This window comes from Aythya marila (genome assembly GCF_965140915.1).
Source record: "Aythya marila genome assembly, chromosome: 4".
Classification (NCBI taxonomy): Eukaryota; Metazoa; Chordata; class Aves; order Anseriformes; family Anatidae; genus Aythya; species Aythya marila.
The window spans coordinates 44426571-44451192 of record NC_139045.1 but is presented as its reverse complement, the minus strand read 5'-3'; the positions used below and the strand labels follow the sequence as shown (position 1 = coordinate 44451192).

The window sequence follows — 24622 nt, the reverse complement described above, 5'->3', positions numbered from 1 at the left end:
CCTAGTTCTGTACTACATAGCATGTCTGTTAAACCACCAAGCCAGGGCAAAGGACACCACTGCTTTCAGAACACAGTGGTTTGGTTATGCAGTTTTCATACTCTGTGCTTGCCTACTTTACATGTGGGTTTGAAAAAAAAAAAAAAAAGAAAACAAAAACCTCTGCATATCTACAAAAGACCTTTAAACAGTTCATTTCCTGTAATTTCTGCTACCAGGACCATTTTAATTTTTGAAACAGTTGCTTAAATAAAAAGAAAAAAAAAATCATATGCCAAGTCCCCACTTGCTCTGCTTCCAAGAAGAAACAAAAGGGATCCTTTTCTAGAAAAAAAATTGCTTTTCATTTAATTTAAATGTGGAATTTAAAAACAAAATTCATGGAACTGTTTTGTTGAAAAAGAATTCAGCTGTGATCATTTCTGCTTTACAGCATGTATGAATGTTAGATTTTGCTGTCTATGACACTTTCCCAGGACATTTTTGAGAGGAGATGACGCATCTCCAGATGTCTTCCAGGAAATTTATTTTTAAATAAATAAAGCAAAAAATAGCTAGCCAGTTCTAATCACTGCAAGGCTACAAGTTACTGCCGGATTCCCCTATTTTCCCCATTAGGGAACTACAAAAAGGTTACTCTTTCAATTTTGTGGCTTTTTTTTTTTTTTTTGCTTTACACATTTGGTCTTAGTGTTATTTTTGACACGTATCCGAAAGGCAGGAGCTTTCCTTCAGCTTACTTATTTTCTGCCTTTCAGTATTCTCTGCCTGAAACAAACTTTTCTTCCCCTAATATCTTACTTTACACACAGCGAGAACAGTTGACCACTTCTGCCAAAGGTAGCTTCAAAACCACTCCCCAGCTCTGCCAGAAAAAGATACAAGTATACGTTTCTGGGTATCTTTTCCCCATCTCTGGTCAGATCAGGACACATCGCTGTATCACAGGAATACCATTATATCATGTTTTAAGTCAAGCTATTTATTCAATCAAAGAATCATGTAGTGTTATCTGAAGTGAATACTAAATTCACTGAAAAACACATTTTGTGCTGATCTGAAACTATTAATAAATTATTAAAAAAAATAAATAAAATACGGAGAAAATTTCAGAAGAGTTCAGATGATTTTATTTTGCTAACTTCAATCTGAAATATTTTGTTTAGTAAAGAATTTTTGTTTCAAGGCATTAAAACACATCTTGCCTTTTTGCTTTGTAAAGGCTTTTCTGTAATTTCAGACTTGATCAAAAGTTAGAGTACAGATAACCCAAAATAATGCCAACCAATCATAAATTTGTAATGTGGTTTTAAATATATGTCCTATCCAAATCAACTCTGAATTCTGGAAAACCATGGCTAAATCATGGGTGAAATGATCCGAGTTCCAAATGGTGCGGTGACTGCTCTGTGTCGTCAGGATGGCTCCACAGCTCAGCTCTGGGCTGGCCCAGGATAGACGGGGAACAGCTGGCTGGACAGCAAGCAATCTGAAAAGCTGCACGTTTTTGTCATGCTGTCGCTTAGAAGCTGGGACCTTTTGCTATCTCTGTGTGGGAACTGGGGGATGGGACATATGGAACAGCAGCAGGAAGATGCTGCCCCTGCACAGTCTCTGAAGAGTTCAGGTCATCTGCCATCGCAGTTAGCTAGCTCAGCGAGGTTATGTGTCTTTGGCCTGTTTCAGACTGTTCTTGCACTTACTCCTATGTAAAGACCTTCCTTTGCACAGTCTCACATTGTCAAATCAATTAGACTGTACTTAGTTTAGTTCTGTGATTTTATGTATTCGATTGTTTTTATTTAACTTCTTTCAGGCTACTTACCTTTGTATGTAAGAGTTGTTCACCCCTCTGTGATCCAAATCATGGCTTAGAGCTGCTATCAGTAAAGCCAGTGTTTCTAAGTCAGTCAGTTTGCTCTATATGCAAAGAGAAATACAGGAAGTGAGTTAGCTTTGCAACAGGGATTTATTTTGCACAATGTGTTTTATATCTGCCATCTTGTCTTCACCTACATAGGTGATACAGCTCTGGGCAAAAGAGGCCACAGATGTAAAATTATGTGCCAACAGTAAATTTTTTTTTTTTTGTTTGTTTTTAAGTTCTGGCTCCATTACTTTTAGTTCAGCTCCTATATAACCTCAAAGAAGTTAGGCTACATTCCCTAAATCAGTAGAAAAAAATACAAATTTCCCAAATGTCCATGGAATAATCAAGAGGGAAAAATGGCATGCTCTACATTGATCACTGGGCAAATACATTAACAGAAGTTCAAAACCCATGGATAACAAAATTAAGCAACATCAGATTCATTACTAAGAGCTTATTCTGGAGCTTCAGCAAAGATTAGTGGAGAGGTTACAGTTTCTCTTTCAAGAGTATTTCATACCATGAATGTTGTTCAATAGAAATGAATAGAAAATTTACTTAAATGTGAGAAACAGAGGTTGGACAAAACTACAATATTCATGCAGCATTTTTTTAATGGGATGAGAATAGCAGGCGCAACAGTCAGGACAGGAATTTGAAGAACAGCTAGTGACAGCACAGCCACTGAGGGGCTGTGCCCTGTGTACAACCAAAAATTCAGATTTTCTTCAAGCAGTTACAACTTCTGTGGATTGTGTCTGTGTTCTAGATAATGCAGCCTGTCCTTAGTCTAGTCAGATCAGTTTGGAAATGACTGATTTTATGTTTCTCTTAGGAAGATGTGTGTCCTATTGCTTGTTTTTCCTCTCAGATGAAAGGAAATTGAGAGACTAATGTTCAATGCAATTTCTGAGCCCAGAATCTAGGACATGAAAATGAGAGTGGAGTGAATCCAATGCAGTTAGGAATAAAACAATTTATGGAAATTGCAGTGGAGACTGACAGGATTCCAAAAATAGCAAGCAAGCTATCAGAAGCATCTGAGATTGCCATACTGCACACAGAGCAAATCTACCATGTCCTATTCTTTTCCAACTAGAAGGAATATGAATGTATTTGCCTTTGTCTCTTCATAAACCAACTAGTAACAATGGTGCGAAATCCAACTGAGAAACACGTTGATTCAAAATGAACAGGAACATTTTGTTTTCTTCAAGAAAAATAAAAAGTAAAACTGAAAACATATTTTGGAAAAGTCTCGAATGCAAGTTTTTCTTATTTTTGGGATTATCTGGCTCTTCAGTATTTGTAACACAGTATGATTAGACTGTTTTTGAAGTTATTAGTCTTTTAGGTGGAAAGCTGAAACTTTGTTCAAAAGCACCGAAATGAGCATTTAAATGTTTATCTCTAAAAACGTCCTATTGTTTGTCTACAGCTGTATTCAGCTCTGTGTATAAATTTAAAAACAAACAAACAAAACGTGTTGATTATAAGGAAGCATCATTGAAACCTATATCCTTTTCTTATGGTCCATTTGATCCCTTTCTTCTACAGCCTCTAGACTTGCTTGCAGCACATGCATTGACTTTTAAAAAAGATATAATGCTAAACATGCTTTATTTGAGATATTCCTATTGTGAGCATCCACCTGAAAGTTTCCAGAGGATTTACCTGAAACTGGATACATAACAACATGGCAACAACTGAATAAACCAAGCACTTAAAGCCAGAAGTCTTCTGTAGAAAACTCTGATTTCATTAGCGATCCGGTAGAAGGATGAACATCTTAACAACATGACAATTGGAACTCTTCATCATTACAGAAGTTAGCCAGAAGGTTCTTAAACTACAAACAGCAAAACATACCTGAATTTTACCAGACTTTAAAGCTGCAAACATGCACTGTGCTGTATTAAACGCATGTCTCCAATTGTGATAAGCAACATTTTTCCGATAATTTTTCTTCACACTTAAAATCCATCTGCAGAGAACCTTTAAGAAACAGTACCACATAGTTAACTGTAAATATATTTAAAAAATATTCTTTTTAGGACAACAAATCATCCTCAAGATACTTTTGCAAACTCTCATACAGAAAAATTTCCTTTTAACTCAATTAAATTCAAATATAACAACATACTTGTATGTCATTCTTGTCAATATAGATAAAAATGTGCTTACAACCACCAGTTCAGCCTCTCCTTGAGTATGTAACACTTGTGGTTTTGTTTTTTTATTACTACTGGCCAAATGTTAGTATCTGTTATGTTAGTTAATAACTGTTGTTAATTCAGAAACTGAGTTATATTGAGCTAAGTGGGAGAAAAAAATACTTGCTTGTAACAACATATGTCATAGAGACAATTTATTTTTGAATTGCAGAACTCTCTTAAAAGTTGTTTTGACAATGAACATGTGGCTTTTCACCCATATCAGCTTGTCAAAACACAAGCAGTTTTGGACTTTGGAAAGCAAGTATGATAGAAAGGCAGCAATTACTATATTGCTAGGTTGTATTTTCTTATGAAGGAAGCAAGTATGTCCTGGATCTTTTACACAAAGCTATTACAAGCTGTGGGTTATACTTTACTTAAAAAAAAGAAAGTGAAAGGCATGAAGGCCAGATAGTAACTGGATGTGTACTAATGCAGATCCCTTGGTTTAAATGTGTACAGCATACTGCTGGATGTTAAATGCTGGCTGAGGACCTTGGCCTTAGATTGTTCAAGATGAGTTTTAGTGTTCCTAGTGAAAGGTGGCAGAAATGAAAATCCAGTGTCACTCATACAGATGAACAATTATGCACAGACAAAAGCAGCAGTATTCTGTACCTTTTCACTGTTAAATAAGGAGTATTTTGCTAGTGCCAGTTATCTTTAGCTCTAGTATGGGAAGACAGAGGTGTAGCTTCTAAGATGTTAATGCTCTCTTGCTTCTACCGATATACGTACCTACATGTCTATTGTCATGGTGCTATCTTGTTGGTTCAAAACCAGTAGAATTGCTCCACTCTGAATTAGAAGTTACACCCTCTCTCTGTTGGGTTATACCCGTTAAAGAGGTACAAGTTTTTGGCCTTACTGCAGAGGTAAAACTAAGTACTGTGATATTCAAGAGATCAGACTAGGTAATATAGTACTGCTTTCTGTGCTGAAACTCTACACATCTAAATTGTCCTATAAGCTGGTGATCTAGAAATTAAATACCTGTTCTCCCTTGCTAATCTGTCTATGCAGTCCTCCAAATGAATCTTGCATTTTGATACTAAGCTTTGGAAGTTTTATCAAAAAATATAAGAACAAAATTTAAAGGATTTATAAATGAATGTTTTTATTAATAGAAGTCATGTGTATTGACTGGAAGGCCCAAGAGATCACCTAGTCTAACTTCAGGGCAAAATCAGAATACCTGTCTAGATCACCAAGGACAGATGCATATCTACAACTAGGTCTATTGGTAAAAGCCTCCAGTGGAATTTTCACAGTCCACTTAAGTAATCTATTTCAGTCTTTACTATCTCCATAAATATAAAGTCCTCCTAACATCTAATCTAATCTTTTGTGGGGGAAAGACTAAGCTATTTACTTCTCTTACAGCCTTATATGGACACAGAAAACCTACATTACTGTCCCTTTTTTAACAGTCTTTCACTTACTGAAAAGTCGCTAACATCTCCCTCCTCAATATTCTGTTTTCTGGAAAAAATCAGCTTAATCATTCAAACTTTCCTAAATATCCTAAAGTGTTAGTTCTCTCCCCAGATTTTTTAAATTTAATTTGTATCTCTTTGTATCTCTTCAAACATGAACTACAATATAGTTACTCCATGGGCATTAAACACTACTCCTCTGCCAGTGAAGAACAAAATTTGCCTTTTTTTTTTTTTTTTTTTTACTGTGGCACATTACTGACTTTTACACTGTTTCTGATAATAATAGTCCTGAAATGTCCTGAAACTAATCCTTAACACAGGTTTTCACTTATTTCTATACTGTAGGCTTGTTTCACTATTATCTTGATTTTCCAATAATTAATTTGTCTCATTATGTGAAGCAGCATCTGACAGCTGTTATACCTCATGTTTCATTTGGAAATTCTGCACCAGATTGAGGTCTGTGAACATTCGAATTGTGCACAGTGTTGTTTCAAAATCCGATAGCTCAAAATCACTGAAGTTGAAGTCAGTTAGGTTGAGAGATTGTGCAGATGGTACTACAGCAGCCTAGAGAATAAGAGAATAAAACTTAGCATAAGAAAAGAGAAATCATAACATAACTATCTGCTTTTTCAACAGAGAAGTAGTGAGATACTAAATTTTAACTTCCTTCACGTTATGCTGAAACCTCATAAGTACTTCTCATTTATCTTTCCTTAGCCTTACTTCTTTAACATTGCCTTATTTGCTTCCCAGATTTAACAAACACTTTTTCCATAGATCAAGAGGATAAGTAAAGGATTACACGGTCAAACAGTCTGTTATCTAAGTCACCTAAGAGAAATTACAACTAAGAGTACATATGAAATTGGGAGATTGAGAAAATAAGGCAATGTAGTTTGTTTTTATGAAAATACAGACATCAAAATCTGTAACTGTTGGTGTTTTTCTGAAAATGGCGAGGAAAGATGTCACCGTAGACTTGTTAGAACAAAGATTTCCTAGCAGAATCCATATTCAGCACTGCGGTAGCCAGAACCTGTCCACAGGCAGAGCTTTCTCAGGGCTAAAAACCTGAAAAATTAGGGTTTACCTCTGGTAAGATAATATTTAAAACCCTTGAATAATGTTTTTAATGTATTTAGAGTATAATCATACACCTTTACTTTGAAATTCTAAAGTAGACATGCAAAAAAAAACCCCAACAAACACTATACTTTTAAAAATCTGTAAGTTCTATCAATAATCTTCCAACTCATCTCTGTGTATCACAGCTCTACATTTTCTAGTTATAAAATTCAGAGTATATGTATCAATTGCCCCTCAAAACGCAGATGTTAAATTTGTTAACACGTACATGATTTCTTATGTTATAGATTAGAATCAAATAAAATTAATATCATTTTTTTCAGTAAATAAAAAGGTGGAGTTTTCAGTACTACTTCTTTCCAGTTGTTTTACTTCAATATGGTTTAAAAGAAAATCAGGTAAAAGCGGGATGGCTAAAGAAATAAGTGTTTCATTTGCTTTGTAATATAGAGCACAGGTTGCAGACAGTATCCATGCCCAAAAGCAGTGACTGATGCAATAGGACATTCTGGCACTATGTGGGTGCAATGGTGAAAGTGAAAAATTCTGTTGTATCAGATTATTTTAAAGCAAATCACACAAAGTTATATCCAGACTGATCACCTTAATCTATTTTGTCTGGCTTAATATAAGAATCCTGAAGCCAAGTAAATCGCTATTCATCTGCTGACCCTTAGTAGTAGACCAGAAGTTGTAATATGCAGTGTGTTAGCTTTAGCCACCAGTAAGGGCCTCTTTCATGGGTACTGACTTGTTATGTCACCTGGATCACATCTGCACACATGAAATCAGTGTTGTACAATCTGACACCTGGAACAAACTCCAAGCAACATCTGTCTATCACTTCAGGCGAGGTGGGTTTATCAGTTAGGTGTTCCACATAATTTCAAAACTGAAATCTTATTGTGAAGTGTTAATGGGAAGATAGTCAACACAAAGTAATACTGTAGAGGTTATTCTTAATTAGGGGGAAATACTAGCACGATTTCATAGAAGTTCTTGTAAAGTCTTTGTCTACTCCCCATTACCCTCTCCTCCCCCCCAAAAAAAAAGTCTCTACACCTGTCCTTGGCAGACATTTTAAGTTAGATTTCAAGGAAAGAATCATCTGCATACAAAAGGAACCACTACACTTACATATCTTACATATTTCCCCGAATCCTTACTTAAAATGGACTTTTGCTACAAACCGATTTTTAGAATCACCTGCCTCTCTCCCATTACTAAGAGGAGAATCTAAGGTGGGAAGGTTAGCTTTTCAACTTGGGTAGCAGGTGCTGCCTTTGTCACTATTTATTAAAAACTTAAAATTAGGCATAGGCAAACTGATGTCTTTAACATGAGTGACTTGATCTATAAACTCACTTGCCCCATCTCTGTTCAAGTACTGGTAACTTTTTCAGTGCACAGAAACATCAAATAGCTTCAGGAAAAAAATACAATGAAATGTTGGAACTATCAATGTCTATTCTATTTTGTGAGTACAGAGACAAAAAAAAGGGTAGCAATGATCCTGTATCTGAAAGGGTACATGCTGACAGCAGATATTTAAAGAGCAGGATTTGTCTCTTTTCCGTGCTTTAGGAATGAAGCCTTAATTGATTCAACTAAAAGACAGTGCAGGAATATTAACAGTCTGACTGTACCATGTGGATTTTTAGGGCAAGGGTCTGTAACCGTAGGCTAATTAAGAAGAAAACCAAAGCTATTGTCAGTAGGTTGAAACTCTATGGTTTTTCTCCTCCGATCTAACTTTTTCAGAAGTCCACAAATTAAAAAGTATTTGAAAGCTATGGTTTTAAATTAGAGCAGCCACATACTGTTGATAGGTTATAAAGCTATACCAAAGATATAAAATATGCAAAATTCAGACTTAGCTGCCAAAAAGATTAATGAGAGTTTGCTTCTGAAATACCTGATCATTGGGAGTTGATAGTATTATTGCACCAACTGCTGCGGTCATTTAAGCTCACGAGAATGGCAGTCATTGTGTCAGTGTCTATTTCTATTTCTGGCTTTCAGGTAATTGCAGCTCTCTGTACATCGTAATGTTAGCTTCACTGTAATTTTTATTTCTGGAAAATGTGCTTCCACATGTGTAGAGATCACGTCTGTGTAAGGCACTGCCCTTCTTTGTTACATCAATGAAATATTTCTGAAGTAATAGTAAAAAATTCAATTACCGCTGTTACCTGCAGCTCCCTCGTTTCCTCCTCTGCAGCAGAAGCATGGTATGAGAGAACCTAAAGAGAAAAGGAGACCTTAGAAAAAACAAAAGAACAATGTGATAAAAGAAGGAGGGAGGGTTTTAACTAAAGCAGAATTTTTAAGTCTGCAGCTGCATCGTGTTGCACTTGCTGATGAAATCTGGTGTCCATGCAGGGTCTGCTCCGGTTTTAAGGAGCTCCAAAAGCATACGGGGAGATATCTGTAGCTTTTACAGATCTCCCACAGCACAGAATCTTCTTGAGATAATTAGGCCAAGAAAATGTAAATAGTTTCTATAAATGAGCAAAGAACTCTGATTTTCTCTTTGGAAAATTTTCATGCTCCACTTTCAAAGACAAATAATTCATGAAACAGCTATAATTACGAGCCTGACATTGTTGCCATAATAATCCTTTCAGGAGTTTATTCAGACATAAAAGAAAGTTTTGCCTTAAATGAAACTTGGCAGAAAAGTCTGAAAGAAAATATGTTTGTTTTAAATTAACAAAATAAGCTCATGTTTTTTAGCTGTGAGAACACAGGACATGAAAATGTTATGGATTTTTTTTTTAGCATTTAAGAATAACTTTTTTTTTTTTTTTTTTTTTTAAAGCTGCCAATTTATATATTAACCCACAATATTTTTCCCACTATGGGATTTATAGGTATGGACTTCATATATTATCTATAAAGTGCTATAGTAGGAGAAAGAATTGCTAATTTGCCAGGTAAACTGGCAGCTTCTTTTTAAAGAACTTCAATTATTTTGACAACAATTTTACCACCTTTCTATTGAACAGGACTTAATATGGGCTTATCTGAGAGCAGTAACATTTATTTTAGAGGCTACTAGGTACATAACCCACATTTTAGGAAACCTGCAAACACTCTATTTACATAAAGAATATTAGGAGATCCAAATCTACAATTTTTTCACTTTCAGCCTCAAGCTATCACCTCTCAGCTTCTCAGATTAAAGCATTCTTTAGCGATTAAACTTAACAGTAGCCAATTCAAAGGCTGAGACAGATGACGTTCATCTTGATATGGTTTTATGGAGTCTTTGACTCCGAAGAAATTGCTGAAAACCTACAATAATGCTGCTGTTACTCCCCAAACCAGTTTGTCTAAAGGACTGAGCCAAAATCATCACAGAAAACCTCAGACAAGAAAAGGAAGCCCCTAATCCCCCAAACCATTTCCTCTTCCTACGCAACTGAACAAACCAGCTATGCTGCCAATGCATAGCTTCATGTGGAGGAAAAGATGTGCTCAGTTCACCACTAAATCTCACGAGTAAAGTTAAAATACAATACCAAATGAAATAGTTTGCCGTCTAGATACAGAAACCAGCAGAAAAATTCCTGTGCAACTCAGCAGGCCAAATGCTGTTCTCATGGGGGAGCACAATTTCTATTGAGTATTCATGGGAGTAGCTGCACTTCTGTATAGAACAGTGAAGGTCTGGAGGAAGTCAGGATCTGTTTTGTGTCAATTAAAGACCACCTAGATTTTGAGCTCACCTCTAGTGTCACCATCTGTTTGGCCATTGCTCTTTCTACAGCTTCATACATCTGTGTATTCTGGATCCCCAAGCCACAAAAGATGACAAAAGCTTCCAGGAACTCTTCATCATTTCTGTTGAAAGCCTTGATTTTGCCTGAGTTTTCTTCCATCTTATTCACAAGCTGGCAAACCCCTAAGTCAGGATAGAGAAATTTAAAGAATACAGAGAATTGCCAAAATACCATCTATGGTATGGTACATCAAGGGAAAGATTAGGCCTAAGACTGTTTAGCCCACAGTACAAACCACCAAATACATTAAAGTGACACGTCGTAGTGCTATAGAATTTTTCATCCCAAAGTTCATTAGAGCGAGTTCACTGTATTACAGAATAAATACTAAAATATCATACACTACTTGGTAGACCCAAAAGCATTTATTAGGATTTATAAACCAAAAATTTGGGTGAAATTCTAGGGTAGTTTTCATCCTGACTTTTATTATTAATGGTATTCTAGGTTGATTTAATCCCTAAAGACGATTTGTCCTTTGGAGGCTAATTAAATTTTTGTAAGCATGCCAAAAGAACATTTATGAAAGTCAGAACATTGGTACACTGAGTTTTCACTTCCTTATTTGAGTCAGTACTGGAAATTTTTTAAAATAAATGAAATAAACAGAAAATAGCCATGTTGAGGCTTGAAGTTCAAATATATTTGCTGACTCCGTGAGGATGCGATTGGATTACGGCCTGCTCCAAAGACTACTGAAGTCATCCAAAAGCATCCTACTGAAATCATATTGTTAATTTCAAAATTGCTGATGATTGCATCTGTTTATTTTTTGTTAATAATTTCTGCTCTTTAGTGCCAGACTTTTCTGTGCACTTGCCATTGAGAGGTTTGACAGGTAACTTCTACCAAGCCTTCAGATTGTTTTAAGCACAGGGAAATTCACATACATACCTCAGTTTAGCTTCACCTAGCAAATGGCAGTTTTTGCTAAGAAATCAGAGTATGAATTAAAGCAGCTGCATCATAAAAACATGTCTTTGCCCTAAGTTGCTGTGAGAGTGATTATTGTCTTAAGCAAGTTCAAATGTTTTCTCACTCTCATAAGTGTAAGTACTAGCAGTTTTAAAGATTAAAAAAAAAAAACAACAACCTAATATTTCCTGATCAGTTGCAAATAACTGTCCCAGTGAAAGTCATAGTTGCAAATTAAGAATTCTAAAAAAAAAAAAAATAAAAAATATGACAAAATGCAGTATTCTTTGTTTGATATAAATTGTAATTGCTTACAAGTTTGTATATTTTATGTATTTTATGAAGAACATTTTGCAGCAGAAACAATAATTTATTAAATATGTATTTAACCAGCTTACATTAAATATGTATTTAAAAAGGATAACTATTTAATGATGTTTCCAGAACACTGTTTACCAGCTTTCAGGTTTTCTTGCTCTAGCAGAGCTACTCTTCATTTACATAGACTATATGAACAGAATCTGAATGCCTTACACTTTGCCACCATAAGGTCCGGGAGGACGGATTTGCTTTCTCTTTATTGATAGGCAAGAAATTATAACAAATACTATTTAACAGTAGAATCAACAGTGAACATAATCGGTTACTCTAAGGTTTTATTAGTAATAATGATTTTTTATATGGAAGTAATTCTAGCATCGTACGTTTACAGACTTAATCAAAAACCATAATTTTTTTTTTAAAAAGTCTGTGACGGAGCTAGTTTATATCTTCCCTTTTACAGTAAGTAGAAAAAAGGAGGAAAAGAATGTTGCACATGTGTAAGCTATATTTTTAGAAGAACAATGGCCTAGCATGTAGAAATTTTAATGTCTGGTGACACTATACGAACACCATCCTATTTCCAAATTATATTGTGTTTGAAGAACTTTAGTATCCAAGGCTCCTCTAGAGAGATCAGTAAGATTACAGTTGCAGTTGTAAACCACTGGGGCAGGGGTTGTGGTATTTGAATATTGCAAAGAAGATGCCACTTTAATGGATTAGTAGATACTTAAATGGTATTAAAAATATATGATTTTGGAGAATAAGGATTCACTAAGAACAAGATTAACCATCCCTGGGAAAAAGAAGCTGACTTATAAAACCCAGGGAAAATCTCATGGAACTCACTTTCAAATCTCTGTTTAGTACTGTTTATGACTTTATAATTATTTCCATAGCAACTGTGATGTAACAAACACAAGAGTCAGATTCAACAGTGAATAAGCCACAAGTGCAAATGAATTCTTAAAAGGCACAGCATTTGGATACACATAAATGCCTTTTAAAAAATGAGAAAACTACAGCAAATATGCTGTGTGCTATTTAAGGCTCTTAACTGGAATGTTTTTCAAAAGCATTCAGGGGTCCTCATGTTAGTAGTAAAGGTGTTCAAATTTCTTTTATTGGGCCATACTTACAAAACCACAGAAAGATTCTATAAAGTTTTCAACACAAATCTGAAAAATGTACAAGTCAGGAGAGTAAAAAAAAATATATATCTTTTTATCTCTCTTCAAGTAATATTTGCTTGGTTTTGCTGTGGATGCTTTTTCCTACCCTCACTACCCCTCTGCACATCTCACTCTCCAAATTCTGGTTTTGGGTATACTAATCTTAAAAAAGGAAGACAAAATATTTTTATACAATATGTTAAAGGAACCTATAGGTACTGTCCCTGAAACAAGTTTTTGATGTTGCCCTGTTAAAGATTTGAACATTAGGTGGGCTGTGAAACCTGAAAGGACTTTGAAGAACATCTCCTATTGAGAACTGCTCAGATTTGAAAAGCCCACCTAAAAATGCTGCCTGACTGAAACTTTCAGTTTGAAATTTCACAGAAAAAAAAAGACAAAAACAAAACCACAACAATAGAAAAACTCCATGTGAGATCTGATGTAACTTTTATCGATAGTTAACAGCATAGCGAAGCAAATGTAATTAAAACTCAACAGTTCAATTTTCATCTTTGTTTTCTAGAGTCTGGTAGAATACAGAAAACAAAGTAATACAAAAAATCATTGAGGAGGTTGGTATAAGAAGAAATTTCAAAGAATGCTATTCAGTAAAGACAATGCTTCTCTTTTTGCTTCAGGAATTTTACAAAAAGAGCTGTCTTCATGGAAAAAGAGTCTTGCATTTACTGTATACATTGATTATGTAGTTTTGTCATAATTCTCAAGCACAATTACTTGAAGACGATTAAAAATGCAATCTTGGAACATTTTCTTGACAAATTCTGTAAAGCTGAGGAAGTTGAATTCACACTTCTATCTGGAAATTAATATATTTTATGTTCAGTTTGGTTGTGGAACTTACTGATGCCAGCATAGTAGGCTGACAAGCATTCTGCTCTTCATGGGACAGGGAGGCCCTGGTAATTTTCGAAAGCATCCTCCTCTTGCCTAAGGTGAATCTGAAACTCGTGGAAAGACTTAAAACTCATTACACTTATTCCATGAAGCATTGTTAGGACCAGATCCTCAAGAAAATTTAGGCATTTATTTCATCTTGGAGGATCCAGACCCTGGACACCTAAATATTTCTAGGGACCTAAAGATAAATAGGCTTCTAAGTTTCCATAAGTATCTAGGCCTATGTGTGCCTAAGCGACATCAAATTACTTATGGAAATTTTACCACAGGAAACCATTGGGCATTCTTTAAAAAAGAAGAAAAGTTCAAGAAAAGGCAAAGGAGATGCTGCAGCGGTATTTGCGCTAGGTAGATTTGGGCTTTTAAATTTAGTGTCTTGTAATAAGACTGTAGCCTTCCTATGCAATCAACTAGTAGAAGCAGGCAACTCTAAAGGGCAATTCATAGCAACAATTCTGCATAGCACTTAACCTTCTCATGTATGAATCTTTCTGTAGCCAAATCTTATTTGCAAAAAACTGTCACTGTATGCGCAGCCTGCTTGCCTTCCCACATGCTATACTTTCAGAGTACTACCTCTGTTCCCTAAAAGCTCAGAGCTTATTTACTGATTTACTTGTCTTCCTTTCACTGCCTTGTAACAGTGAGAGTGGTATCTGACTCTCTGAAAAGGAAACAGTGAAAATAATTTTACTTATAGAAAACTATCAAGCGCATGAAGCTACGAAAATGGTGAAATATCACAGGAGAGTTGTAGGTAGCTGGTAACTTGTAAGGCAAGCAATTTACAGGCAAGGTTGCAATGGACTTATTAGTTGAAAGCATGACAATTAAGGGTCTCTTCCCCTGTGTTTAGATTCCACGTTGCTGAGAGTTTACTGTGGAGGCAGAAATATTGCTATGACAAGTACAAAAATACTTTTTGTAAAGATACCTACCTATCACCTTATTCTTTTTCCCATTTTTTATTGGTGTACACAGCAAACTCTTTATGTGTTGATTTACATTTTCTGCATTGTCATTCTGTTAAACAAACAAAAAAATACAGTTACAATTTTTAAGACTAATGCTTAGGTGCCTGAAATGAAAATGATGTAGAGCTGGGGCCTACAGCTATTCTTGGTTCACATTCTCCTTCAAAAAGCAGTCATGTCTTCAAAGAGTTTGCATATCTTTGGCTGGATGGTATAATAAACAGTACATCTGATACAAGATTTAGTGAATAATAATAATACAGGTAAAGATGATAATCATCAGAGTTCCCAGTGACTTGTGTAATTGTGCTAAAAATGTGTTAATTTTGTAATAGGTTCTTTCATTTTGCTTTCACAAAAATGACAATTTTGCACCAAGACAAAGTATTCAACTTGGTGCAGCTGAAAATGGATCAGCTGGGCTTTAGGACACCTTTCTATTCTCATCAGGTGAAGAGCTGTGAAAGTAACTGACTTCTCCCATTTCCAGCATATCCCCTTCACTTACAGTATGGCCACATAAAGAACAGTTGTCATAAAACAGGAGTAGCTACCTGGCATTAAGCTAATTGTGCATTTTGTGACTGAAATTTTTGTAAAACCCTTTTGGTTCATTTGAGACACTTTGATTAACCCAGTGATGTAATGAAAAGTCTGGTAGCGGAGACCAAGTTATGATCCAAAGAATGACCAGTTTTCTGACTAGGTCAACATACTACAGTCTTCCTAAGACCTTTTATCGTTGCTAGGCTGGATGTATTTTTTGCTGTCATGCCCCAAGAGAAGAGCACTGACTTTATCTAGGAAATGAGAAGGTGAAAGGGTGGAACAAAATGACAATACACCTTTTTCAAATATCTGGTGAGCAAATGACCTAGATTTGCTCTGTTGCTCTTGGACCCTGGAATAATTTGGCAGTTGCTGAGAAGTAAATGAAGGTCAGTCTCTAATCGTATGTGACACAAAAAGTGTGTATACACTAATATTTCAGATCAAAAGTGCTGGGGGGTGGATTGTTTGGTTGGCTGTGTTTTTTGTTTTGGTTTGCTTGCTTTTACTGCTGTTGCTTTTTTGTCTTGTCCTGTGCAAGGGACTGAAGATTTTCTGTGCAGGCTAATGCTTATACACTCTAATGCTTAAATACTCCAATGCTTATAAATGGCAATAGGAAGTATGATTCTTTGAAGAAAAGATGAAAGGATTATATCATGACAGCTACTTTACATGACTCCGGGAACTTAATATTTAGTAGCCCATTATCAACACGATAGATAGAACAACTCAAGAGTAGGATTTGCTGGTTTCTGAACTGCAGGCTGAAAAGATGTACCTGTGAAATGAGCTGTAAAAAAGGCTAGGAATCAGCATCTCTCCCTGCTAGACCTCTCAAGCAGGGGCAGTTAAGAACCAGTAAGTCAAGTTTGCACGAAAATTGGTTTACAGGTACCTTGAGGAGAACCTGCTGTTTCACAGTAAATTTCAGGTGCATTGAAACTCAAGCTTGTCTGGATCGGAGAAGACCACAGTGTACACTGTTTAAAAATATACTTGTCCCAGTATTAATGAAAAGGAAGGAGACTAAACAAGAATAGGCATAAATGGTTTTAATGAGTGTTGTAGATATTTGAACTTTGTCTCTACTACTCTAACTTTGTTGGCTCAGGAAAAAAACACACAGGCATGGCTGCTGAATCTTAGCATTTGGCTTAAATCCTGCCCTTATAGATAGCCTGAACCTGAGGCAGGCAACATGAGGGCTCTCCTGTGAAGAAACCCACGCCGTTTTTCTGCCTCACGTCACTACGTTGGTAGCTGAGGCTGCCAATGCATTTAGAAAGCACAAAGTTCTTTTCATAAAGTGAGTAAGCATGCTGTTGAACGTTCTCCAAAGAAAGAGGCAAGCTGGGGTTTTTAGGTTACTAGGTACGCCTGGGATTTCCCTCATACCAGGGTTTGTCAGCTTTCAAAAGATTTTGCCTCCACCCAGCCTTGAGACTGCTCCTGTATGGTGGTGGAGATGCAGCCACTGTGACTGCACTGGAAAACATTACCCAAAATTCCTTCTAGCAGAACTGTTGTTTTCTTTTACCAGTTTCTTTCACATGCATAAGGTGTAAATCATCTAGATTCCAGGGAAAAAATGTGTAAGAAGTTTAAACCTACTGACAAAGTGAAAGGCTTGTTTCAGAGAGTCATTTAAAATGACTCCAAAAGTATTCCTTTTATGTATTTTACAATGTCTTCAAAATAGTCACTTATATCTGTATTTATCTAATGCAGCACATCCACCTGATTCTGTTTTAACTTCCACTCCTGCAGTTAAGACAGCTTAGGGCCCTATACCTGAAGTGGTGAGCATTCAGTTCCTGTGTTGCTCTGTCCTTCACAGAATCCCCTGCAAAACATCAGTGAAACCTTGCTTCCCTTTTTCTCTGTGCAACACAGCTCCCCACCATGCTGCTGCTCCTCCTTTCCTCTTCCCGGAACAATGACAGTCAACACTACTTTCTGAGCTTTTGGTTCTGTGACACAAAAAGAGTTTGATAAAAACCTGCTGATCATGACAAATCTCACCCCTCCTCTTACTCTCTCCCTGAAACCATCTATCTAACAGTCCTAACTATAGTAAGAAGAGTTTTTTTCAAGTTTCTGCACTGAGAGGAAAACACAGAATTACAATTTTGCTTTATTTTGATGATTTCGAACGCAACCTGATTGTAATCTGAGTTTTGCAAAGTGACCTGCCCTCCTAGCTCTCCCGTATCTGTACGTTCAGTAGTGCACCACACCACAAGCTCACATCTGATGAAGTGTGAAGCAAAAACTTCCACAGAAAAGTGAAATTGTTCCTTCTCAAAAGCAGCACAGAACTTGCATACATACCATTAATGTATTCTTTGCTAGAACGAGAAGGGAAAGGAGGGAATGAAACGGAAGGAACTTTTGAGAGCTTCCCAACAATCACAGTAAACTACAGAGAATTGCTGTGAAAGCCTCCAGCTGTTCTTCACTTAAATGCTTTCCAGAGAATAAACTGCAAGCTCTCCACATCACAGTTTCCATTGACAAATGAATGCTAACCTTTTTAAATAATGGCTATAGAAATACCCTGCTCACTGTGTGAGTAGTGTACCATTTCTTCACTAATAAAGAATTTTATAAAGCAAACATAGTACCTTCCTCTGTGTTTGTGGAATTCTAACTGTGGCCATCAAATTTAAAAAAAGTACTGAGGGGAAAGCAAGCAAGATTTGAAAGAGAGACAGAAAAAAAAACATTTCTGAATTTCAAAGGTAAGTTTATTTTACTTACTGTCCAGGGAAATCTTCTATCTTTGCAGACGTCTGGGATGTTGAGAGGCTCCATAGTATTCTTGACATACTGAGCGTACATATAATTGATTTTGTTTGTATCATAGTCTCTAAGGGATAAAATATTATTTTTATCTGCTTAGTATGACAACAGGCCAATTCATTATGCAAAGCAAGTAACTGTAAATATCTTCCACAGATAAGGCCAAGAAAGATATAACCAACAGCTATATAACAGAATTGAGTTCAAATTTTGTACCCTAATCCAGCTGGCATCACAAAATGACACAGTGGATTAATTTATACACTACACCATTTCTTTAACATTCCAAAATGTTAACATCAAACATCAATTAAAGAAATAAACAAATCATTTCAGTTGATACAGATGAAGGATAAAGATTGAGCAACTGAGTTTATGTTGAAAAAAACAACTCTGAAAACAAACTATTCACAGATCTCACACTATTGAAAAGTCAGTACTAGATGAAATTCGCATATTCTTTAGACTGGGTACAGCTGGTAACATTTGTGAATTTCCTACTCCTAAGTTTATTTCAGATTTGACTGAAGATCAGACATTTGACTCGACTTTACACCTTCTGGTGTAAGTGTATATCCAAAGGATGTTCACCATGCTTGAGGAAGATAATTATTCTCTCATCATTTCACCAACTTGGTTATACAAGGCAATACCCCATAATTCTGAAAAAGTCTGATCTGGGTTTAATTCAGGGTCCCTGATTACATAATAAGCCTGAAATTATATCTTGTAACATAATACTTTCCATCTAATCCACGTCATTTTGTTTTTTTGTTTGCCTGAAATTGTGACCTTAAAACAATGCAGAAGTTCTAACTCGTAGTTCTGACTTGTAGAACAGTTTTTGCAACATAACTGTGCTGTCCCATGAACAAAATTCAGCTATATAGCTAAGGTTCCAACATTCCCTGTCAGTTATGAGAAATAATTTACCAATGGCCCATGCAAGCAGTAAATTACATTTTGAGTGCCTTAACCCTTAACTACTAACCATGAGTGGGATAGTGAATAGGAAGGTAAAATTTGTCTCTGCCATTCCCACAGTACAGAAGAGGAAGTAAACAGTTATTCTATGATCTTAGTACCATTTTATACATCTGAACTTTCTGACTGTATGTTGTCTAAAATCCTACTACATCTCAACAGTTATTTGCTTAAACCATGCATTTTCAAGTTTATTTTCAAATATATGTAATTACATTCCATATAAGAAATGTTCACTGAAAAAAAAAGAAGATCAAAGAGGTATAGAAATTTCAATTTCTCTCCTGACACTACATTAGTCATAGTGTGTTTTAGGTACTCTTTGTCACTCTTGACACTATTTAAAACAACTTATTGTCATGACAGAAAGGTAACAAAGACAGTAATTTTCAAAACTTAAATACAAAGGTTCAGAGTAAATTTGGAAACTATGTAATCTGAGTATTTTAATACAATTATTTCTACTTCTTTCCATCCTTCCCATTTTAAATTTGTAGTGGTTTCTTGAAGAAGACCTAAAAATCTGCCAGTCATTATTCTTGATTTTGTTAGTCATGTCCTTTGATCCACCTTTCCTATCTACAAAATAAGAATAATGCTTATCCTTCTTTATAAAGTTTTTTTTTTTTTTTTTTTTTTGATTAAAATCATATGCTTATACACTGTTTGGTATCTACTAATGTGGATGTGTCAGCTCTACAGCATAGTCACCCACATAGACTTCTTACAGACCAGTTCTAGAGCAGCCCATGAAATAAGATTTTTACTTCTTATGTTTTGCCCATTTCCACAGCTTAACCCTGAGATGCAACTAGGTACTTTGACCTGACAAAATGAAGAGAACAGGCCTTGTTCTCCTATTCTGCTCAGAGTGTTCTTTTTAAGGCAATTTGTCTATGTACGTTTCAGGGCAAAACCCGCTTCATAGCAGAAATACATGGTACCCAATGGAAAGGTGTGGTACCACATCCTTTATTATGAAAAACAATATTGAAATCAAAATTTCTTCAACATTCTCCCATGATGAAAAAAACTTTAATTGTTTTACCTCTTCAGATTTTCAGCTGAATCCTCTAATTCTTCAGATTCCATGTGAAACACACTAGAAAATGAATCCTGGAATACCAAGAGGATATTTTAATATATTGGTGTGGTTATAAATTAGAGTAGTCGTATTCATTTGAAAAGCTTATGCTTGTGGCAGTTATCAACACCTATTCTGTAATAAAGACAAGTATAAAATTAACTTCATTTCACATCTAGCAGCAATGGTGCAGAATCCTGTGACATAATTATCTTCTTTAAATGTCACTGAAGTGTCTTGAATCTCTACTGATCATTCTGAGAAGAAATGCTGGTATTTATAATCTGTGCCAAATTTACCTGTTAGCACAGAACTTCCATATTCTAACATTCATCCAATTCCAGACCAGGAGTGTATAATAACTACTTTGCTTGGGGAGGCGAAGACATCAAAGCCTTTTAAACATGTTGACAGATCTCTGTCTTTCTTTTCACATAAGTTTTTTTTATATTTGAGAAGCCTAAACGTAGAGAGAAATTAGACTCTCTCTGTACTAAGCATTCAAACTACAGACTGGAAACTAGGTGCTAGAGTCTGGCTGACTTGCAGGGACTGTGTGAATATCTGAATACATACATTATGTAAATTCCTCTTCCACATTCCTGTGTAAGAATGACTTTCTTAAATACAGGGAAATATTATTGCAACATAACATCCTGCTCCTTGTTCTGCAGCCTATTTTGAATACAAAGGAAATAAAAGTGGGCAGATAGGAAAGGAGCTTGTGCTTTGCTTCAGTGAGCCAGGATCTTGGGAGAGGCCATGGTTCTCTTCAGATACCTTGTTTAGATACTCCATGTTGAGATATACTCAAGAAATAAAAAGTACAGTCAAAACTGATTTTGCACATCAAGTAAAAGCCACATTGTTTTTCACCCAGCCTTTTCCCTTTTCCTGTCTTACATCAGTAGCCAATAAAATGAGTTTTAAGAGTTCTACATTCAGATCTATGCCACGGGAGAGAGCTTAGAGCCATAGCTTACCAATAGGTAATGCAAAATGACTGCATAAAATGGCAGCCTGGCCTACACAAAGACCTAATCCTCTGAAATCAACACCTGCCCTGACTGGATGCCATAAAAGCAAGGGCAGGGGAGGAAGTGGGTCTGAAATGCTATTGAATCAGAAGGGAGGGAAGCCAATACCGCTCCCAGGGACTTCCCAGCACTTCTGCCTTTTAACAAAGGAAACGTACTCACAGTACAGTCTTCATCCACTATGAAGATGGTACACCTCTGCACCTGCATGAACGATATTATAGTGGCAGCTATCTTCTTCAGAATTACTTCCAAAGACTGTTGCTCTTCAAAAATCAGGCTGGCAAGATCAAGAAGCACCTGGAAAAAAAAAGGTCTTTGGTGAAAATTTGACTGATTGTGATGTAAGCAATAATTACAGTTCCTACTCTTTGATTCTTCTTCTCTTCCCTGAATCAATGAAATGAACACGTGTCTGTGACAAAAATTAAGTTTTGGCTGTCATACAGACTGCAAGGCAACAGGAATTATTAGCCAGTTTGGTGGAGAAAATAGATAGCCTAGTTAGCTGTCTGATGTTTCCGGTCAGATCAACATTAACAGCTGATCAAATGAAATTTGAGAAGTCCAGACAGCACACAGTAATTTGCCCTTAGGAAACCTAATAGTTTCCTATGGCTCATGTGTGCATTGTAAAAACATCAACTGTGATATTTAAATTACTGAAGACTTTTGAGCACAACTATTATCTGTTGTAATTCAAACAGAGCTTAATGAGCTCATTTGGTGAACACATCATTTAGGTACAGGCTGCCATATTTCAAAGCTGCTGCTGAAGGACTTAGCTACTTAGATGTGGTCAAATTATATTCCCTTTTCCCCACAGGAAGCATGGAACCAATTTGCAAAGATTACCCAAATTTGTACCAATTTACAGACACCAATAATAACTTGGAAACTCAGACCTACCAGAACGCTATTAAAACAACTGCTGCCTAGTTGTTTCTCCAAAAACTTTTCGTACCATGTAGGGCAGAGATATTCTACCCACAAAGGCTAGGGCATTAACAACCCATCAGTTACATAGATGGCTACAGAATAAAATTACATTCCTCTAGGAAATTTAGTTTCCTGTCTGATCATTACAGAAAATATTGTTAGTGACTATTTATAGTTGTAGGAGACTAAAAGAGTAATCTGTATAACCCCTGCCATGCTATAGGGATAATTTTACCTGAATTTTCTGGAGTATACGTGCCTCTGGCTGTGTAGTACACAGAGTGAGCCACAGGATAACTTCAGGCAATACAAAGTATATTGACATGGGATGAATTTTGGACATGTAGCTTTAGTGTTTTCCCCCACACTTTTCACAGCCCAAGATGAAATGTGCCAAGCTACTTCTCAGTGCAGTTAGAGCTCCACAGTACTAGAGTAATTAAAAATTGCCAAGGATTTGCTACCATATCAGAAACAACAGGAAAAGGTGCAGATTTTAGCTGACCATCATAATTTTTGTACTCCTGGGACAAACCTGTAGATCATACCTGATTACGTCTGTTTTCAAGCAAAGATGTTTCATACAATTGAGCATTATGAAGAACAATTCCACAAAATGCCAAATACGCAGCAAAATCCTGAAGACAAATAAGCATAAACACCTGATGAAGATAATGTCTCACAGCATCTTAACTCTATTCAAAGATAAGCTCCTACATTTTTTTTTTTTAACTTTGAAATATTAATTGATATTTAAAGCTATTTTTGGCATTCACGTTCCTTTTTTTTTTTTTTTCTCCAGTTACTCATAATTTGTTATTTCCTCAAGAATCTCTTCTCCCTTTTTAAACTAATTGTCTTTTCAGTTTATCCTGGTACAAGTAGGATTGGGGTACGAAGCAGCACAAAGGAACCAACTCGTCTTGCAATAATACAGATTTTACCTAGAAAAACTTGGTGCAGACAATCAGCCTCTGTTACGTTGGGAAATGGAAACAAAATTCTGCTAACATAGCGAAACCGCAATTTTTTTCCTTATTTGAATAGGATTACTTCTTATATCCTGTAAATACTCAGTATGCATTTTGTTTTAAAGGGGAAAGTTTTCAAAGGGGAACATTAAATCCTGGTATTTATTTATTTATTTTTACTGCTGAAAATTCAGTCAATTTCTTCAGCCTTTGTGCAGCCTCTTTTGCTATACAAATCTAAATGTGAAGTCTGGAAATGTCTGGAAAGCAACTTCATTGTGAGAATTAGGAATCAAGGTGCTGTCTACTCTACTGATTATCTTATGTATTGTTTATAATTTATCCAAGGTCTTTTCTCTTTCTCTAATTGCTGTATTGAGAAGCGATGCAATATTTAAAAAATAATAACTATGCAAATTTTAATATTCAAATATGCATTGTCAGATATGCCAAGAGAGCTATAAACACTTCATAAAAATGATGTCTATTATAAGCTATGGAACTGTCCTACAGTGCATTTCTGTGGAGTAAACCTGTATTTGACATGTATGAGAGATACCATTCTGAAAAGAGAAATTAAACTATGTCACATCCACATTTCTCATGGCTCTATAAGGAAAGAACTTTGCAATACTACCAGGAATTCTTACTGTTTCAGTGGTTAATTTTTAGTAACTTTAAGATGTCTGATCAGTGTGAAAAGCAATAGCATATCTATTCCCTGATCCCCTGTGAAAACAAAACAGACAGAAATGTCCAGCTTCTATACCTTTTCGTCTTGTTCAGTGAAAGTCCCACCAGTTGATTTCTTATTGATTGCTTGAGCCACACCAACAACCTAGTGTATTCAAAAGGGAGTAATTAGATCATTTTTAAGGAATCTGTCATCAGACTTTATTTCCAGACATACTTGTAGGAAAAAGTAAATGATCGTTTTACAGGTAAAGAAGCTAAGCCAAAGGTAAAACATCATTCACAGGACATCTGTGACAGACCTAAAAAAACAAATCTATATGCCTTGAACAACATTAAAGACTCTTCCTTGGGTAGTTCCTTCTGCTTCTGGCACATGGCTTAAATCCTTAGATTTCAAATGCACTATGTATTAGGAACAGCAGCTAACTGGCTTCATAAATTAAGGCTGCTCACATAAATCAGAGAATAGATAGTAACAAAGAGTTTTTACATAAACTATAAAAAGATCTGCTACACTTTATGAAATAATTATAAAGACATTGACAGACCAGCTCTATTTACTTGCTTGTTGGCTTGTCTGCTTTGGGATTTGAGTGTAAAAAAATGGAATCTGGTAAGATTACACATCTAGTTTTATTCTTATAAAAGTCCTGTCTAAGTTGTGTTAAGTTTTGAGATGATGCTTTTTTAGTGTAGAAATAATCTGTGATAAAATTTGATTTCAGGTTTCTGGACGTAATTACATGAATTGGGAAATTAAAATATGATTTCTTACAGAACAGAAAACAGTCCTATAGAGATGATTGAGCTACTGGTGCTTTTGCAACTTTCTGTGCGGAAAAGAATTAG

The 24622-nt window shown here is 35.8% G+C and overlaps 1 protein-coding gene across 5 annotated transcripts in view; it reads right to left on the bottom strand.

Annotated features, from left to right (window-relative positions):
* PDE5A (phosphodiesterase 5A) overlaps positions 1–24622 on the bottom strand; it is a 134903-nt gene that overhangs the window by 14607 nt on the left and 95674 nt on the right. For 4 of the 5 annotated variants that reach the window (XM_082758895.1, XM_082758892.1, XM_082758894.1 and 1 more), the window contains exons 4-14: positions 23847–23915; positions 22655–22744; positions 21330–21467; positions 20095–20162; positions 18021–18129; positions 14673–14757; positions 10349–10524; positions 8801–8860; positions 5949–6095; positions 3740–3865; positions 1826–1920 (exon numbers count right to left, since the gene is read on the bottom strand). In XM_082758895.1, coding sequence (XP_082615021.1) covers positions 1826–1920; positions 3740–3865; positions 5949–6095; positions 8801–8860; positions 10349–10524; positions 14673–14757; positions 18021–18129; positions 20095–20162; positions 21330–21467; positions 22655–22744; positions 23847–23915 — 1163 coding nt within the window. The remainder of the gene's footprint in view (positions 1–1825; positions 1921–3739; positions 3866–5948; positions 6096–8800; positions 8861–10348; positions 10525–14672; positions 14758–18020; positions 18130–20094; positions 20163–21329; positions 21468–22654; positions 22745–23846; positions 23916–24622) is intronic. The other variant, XM_082758893.1, reaches the window with a different exon arrangement.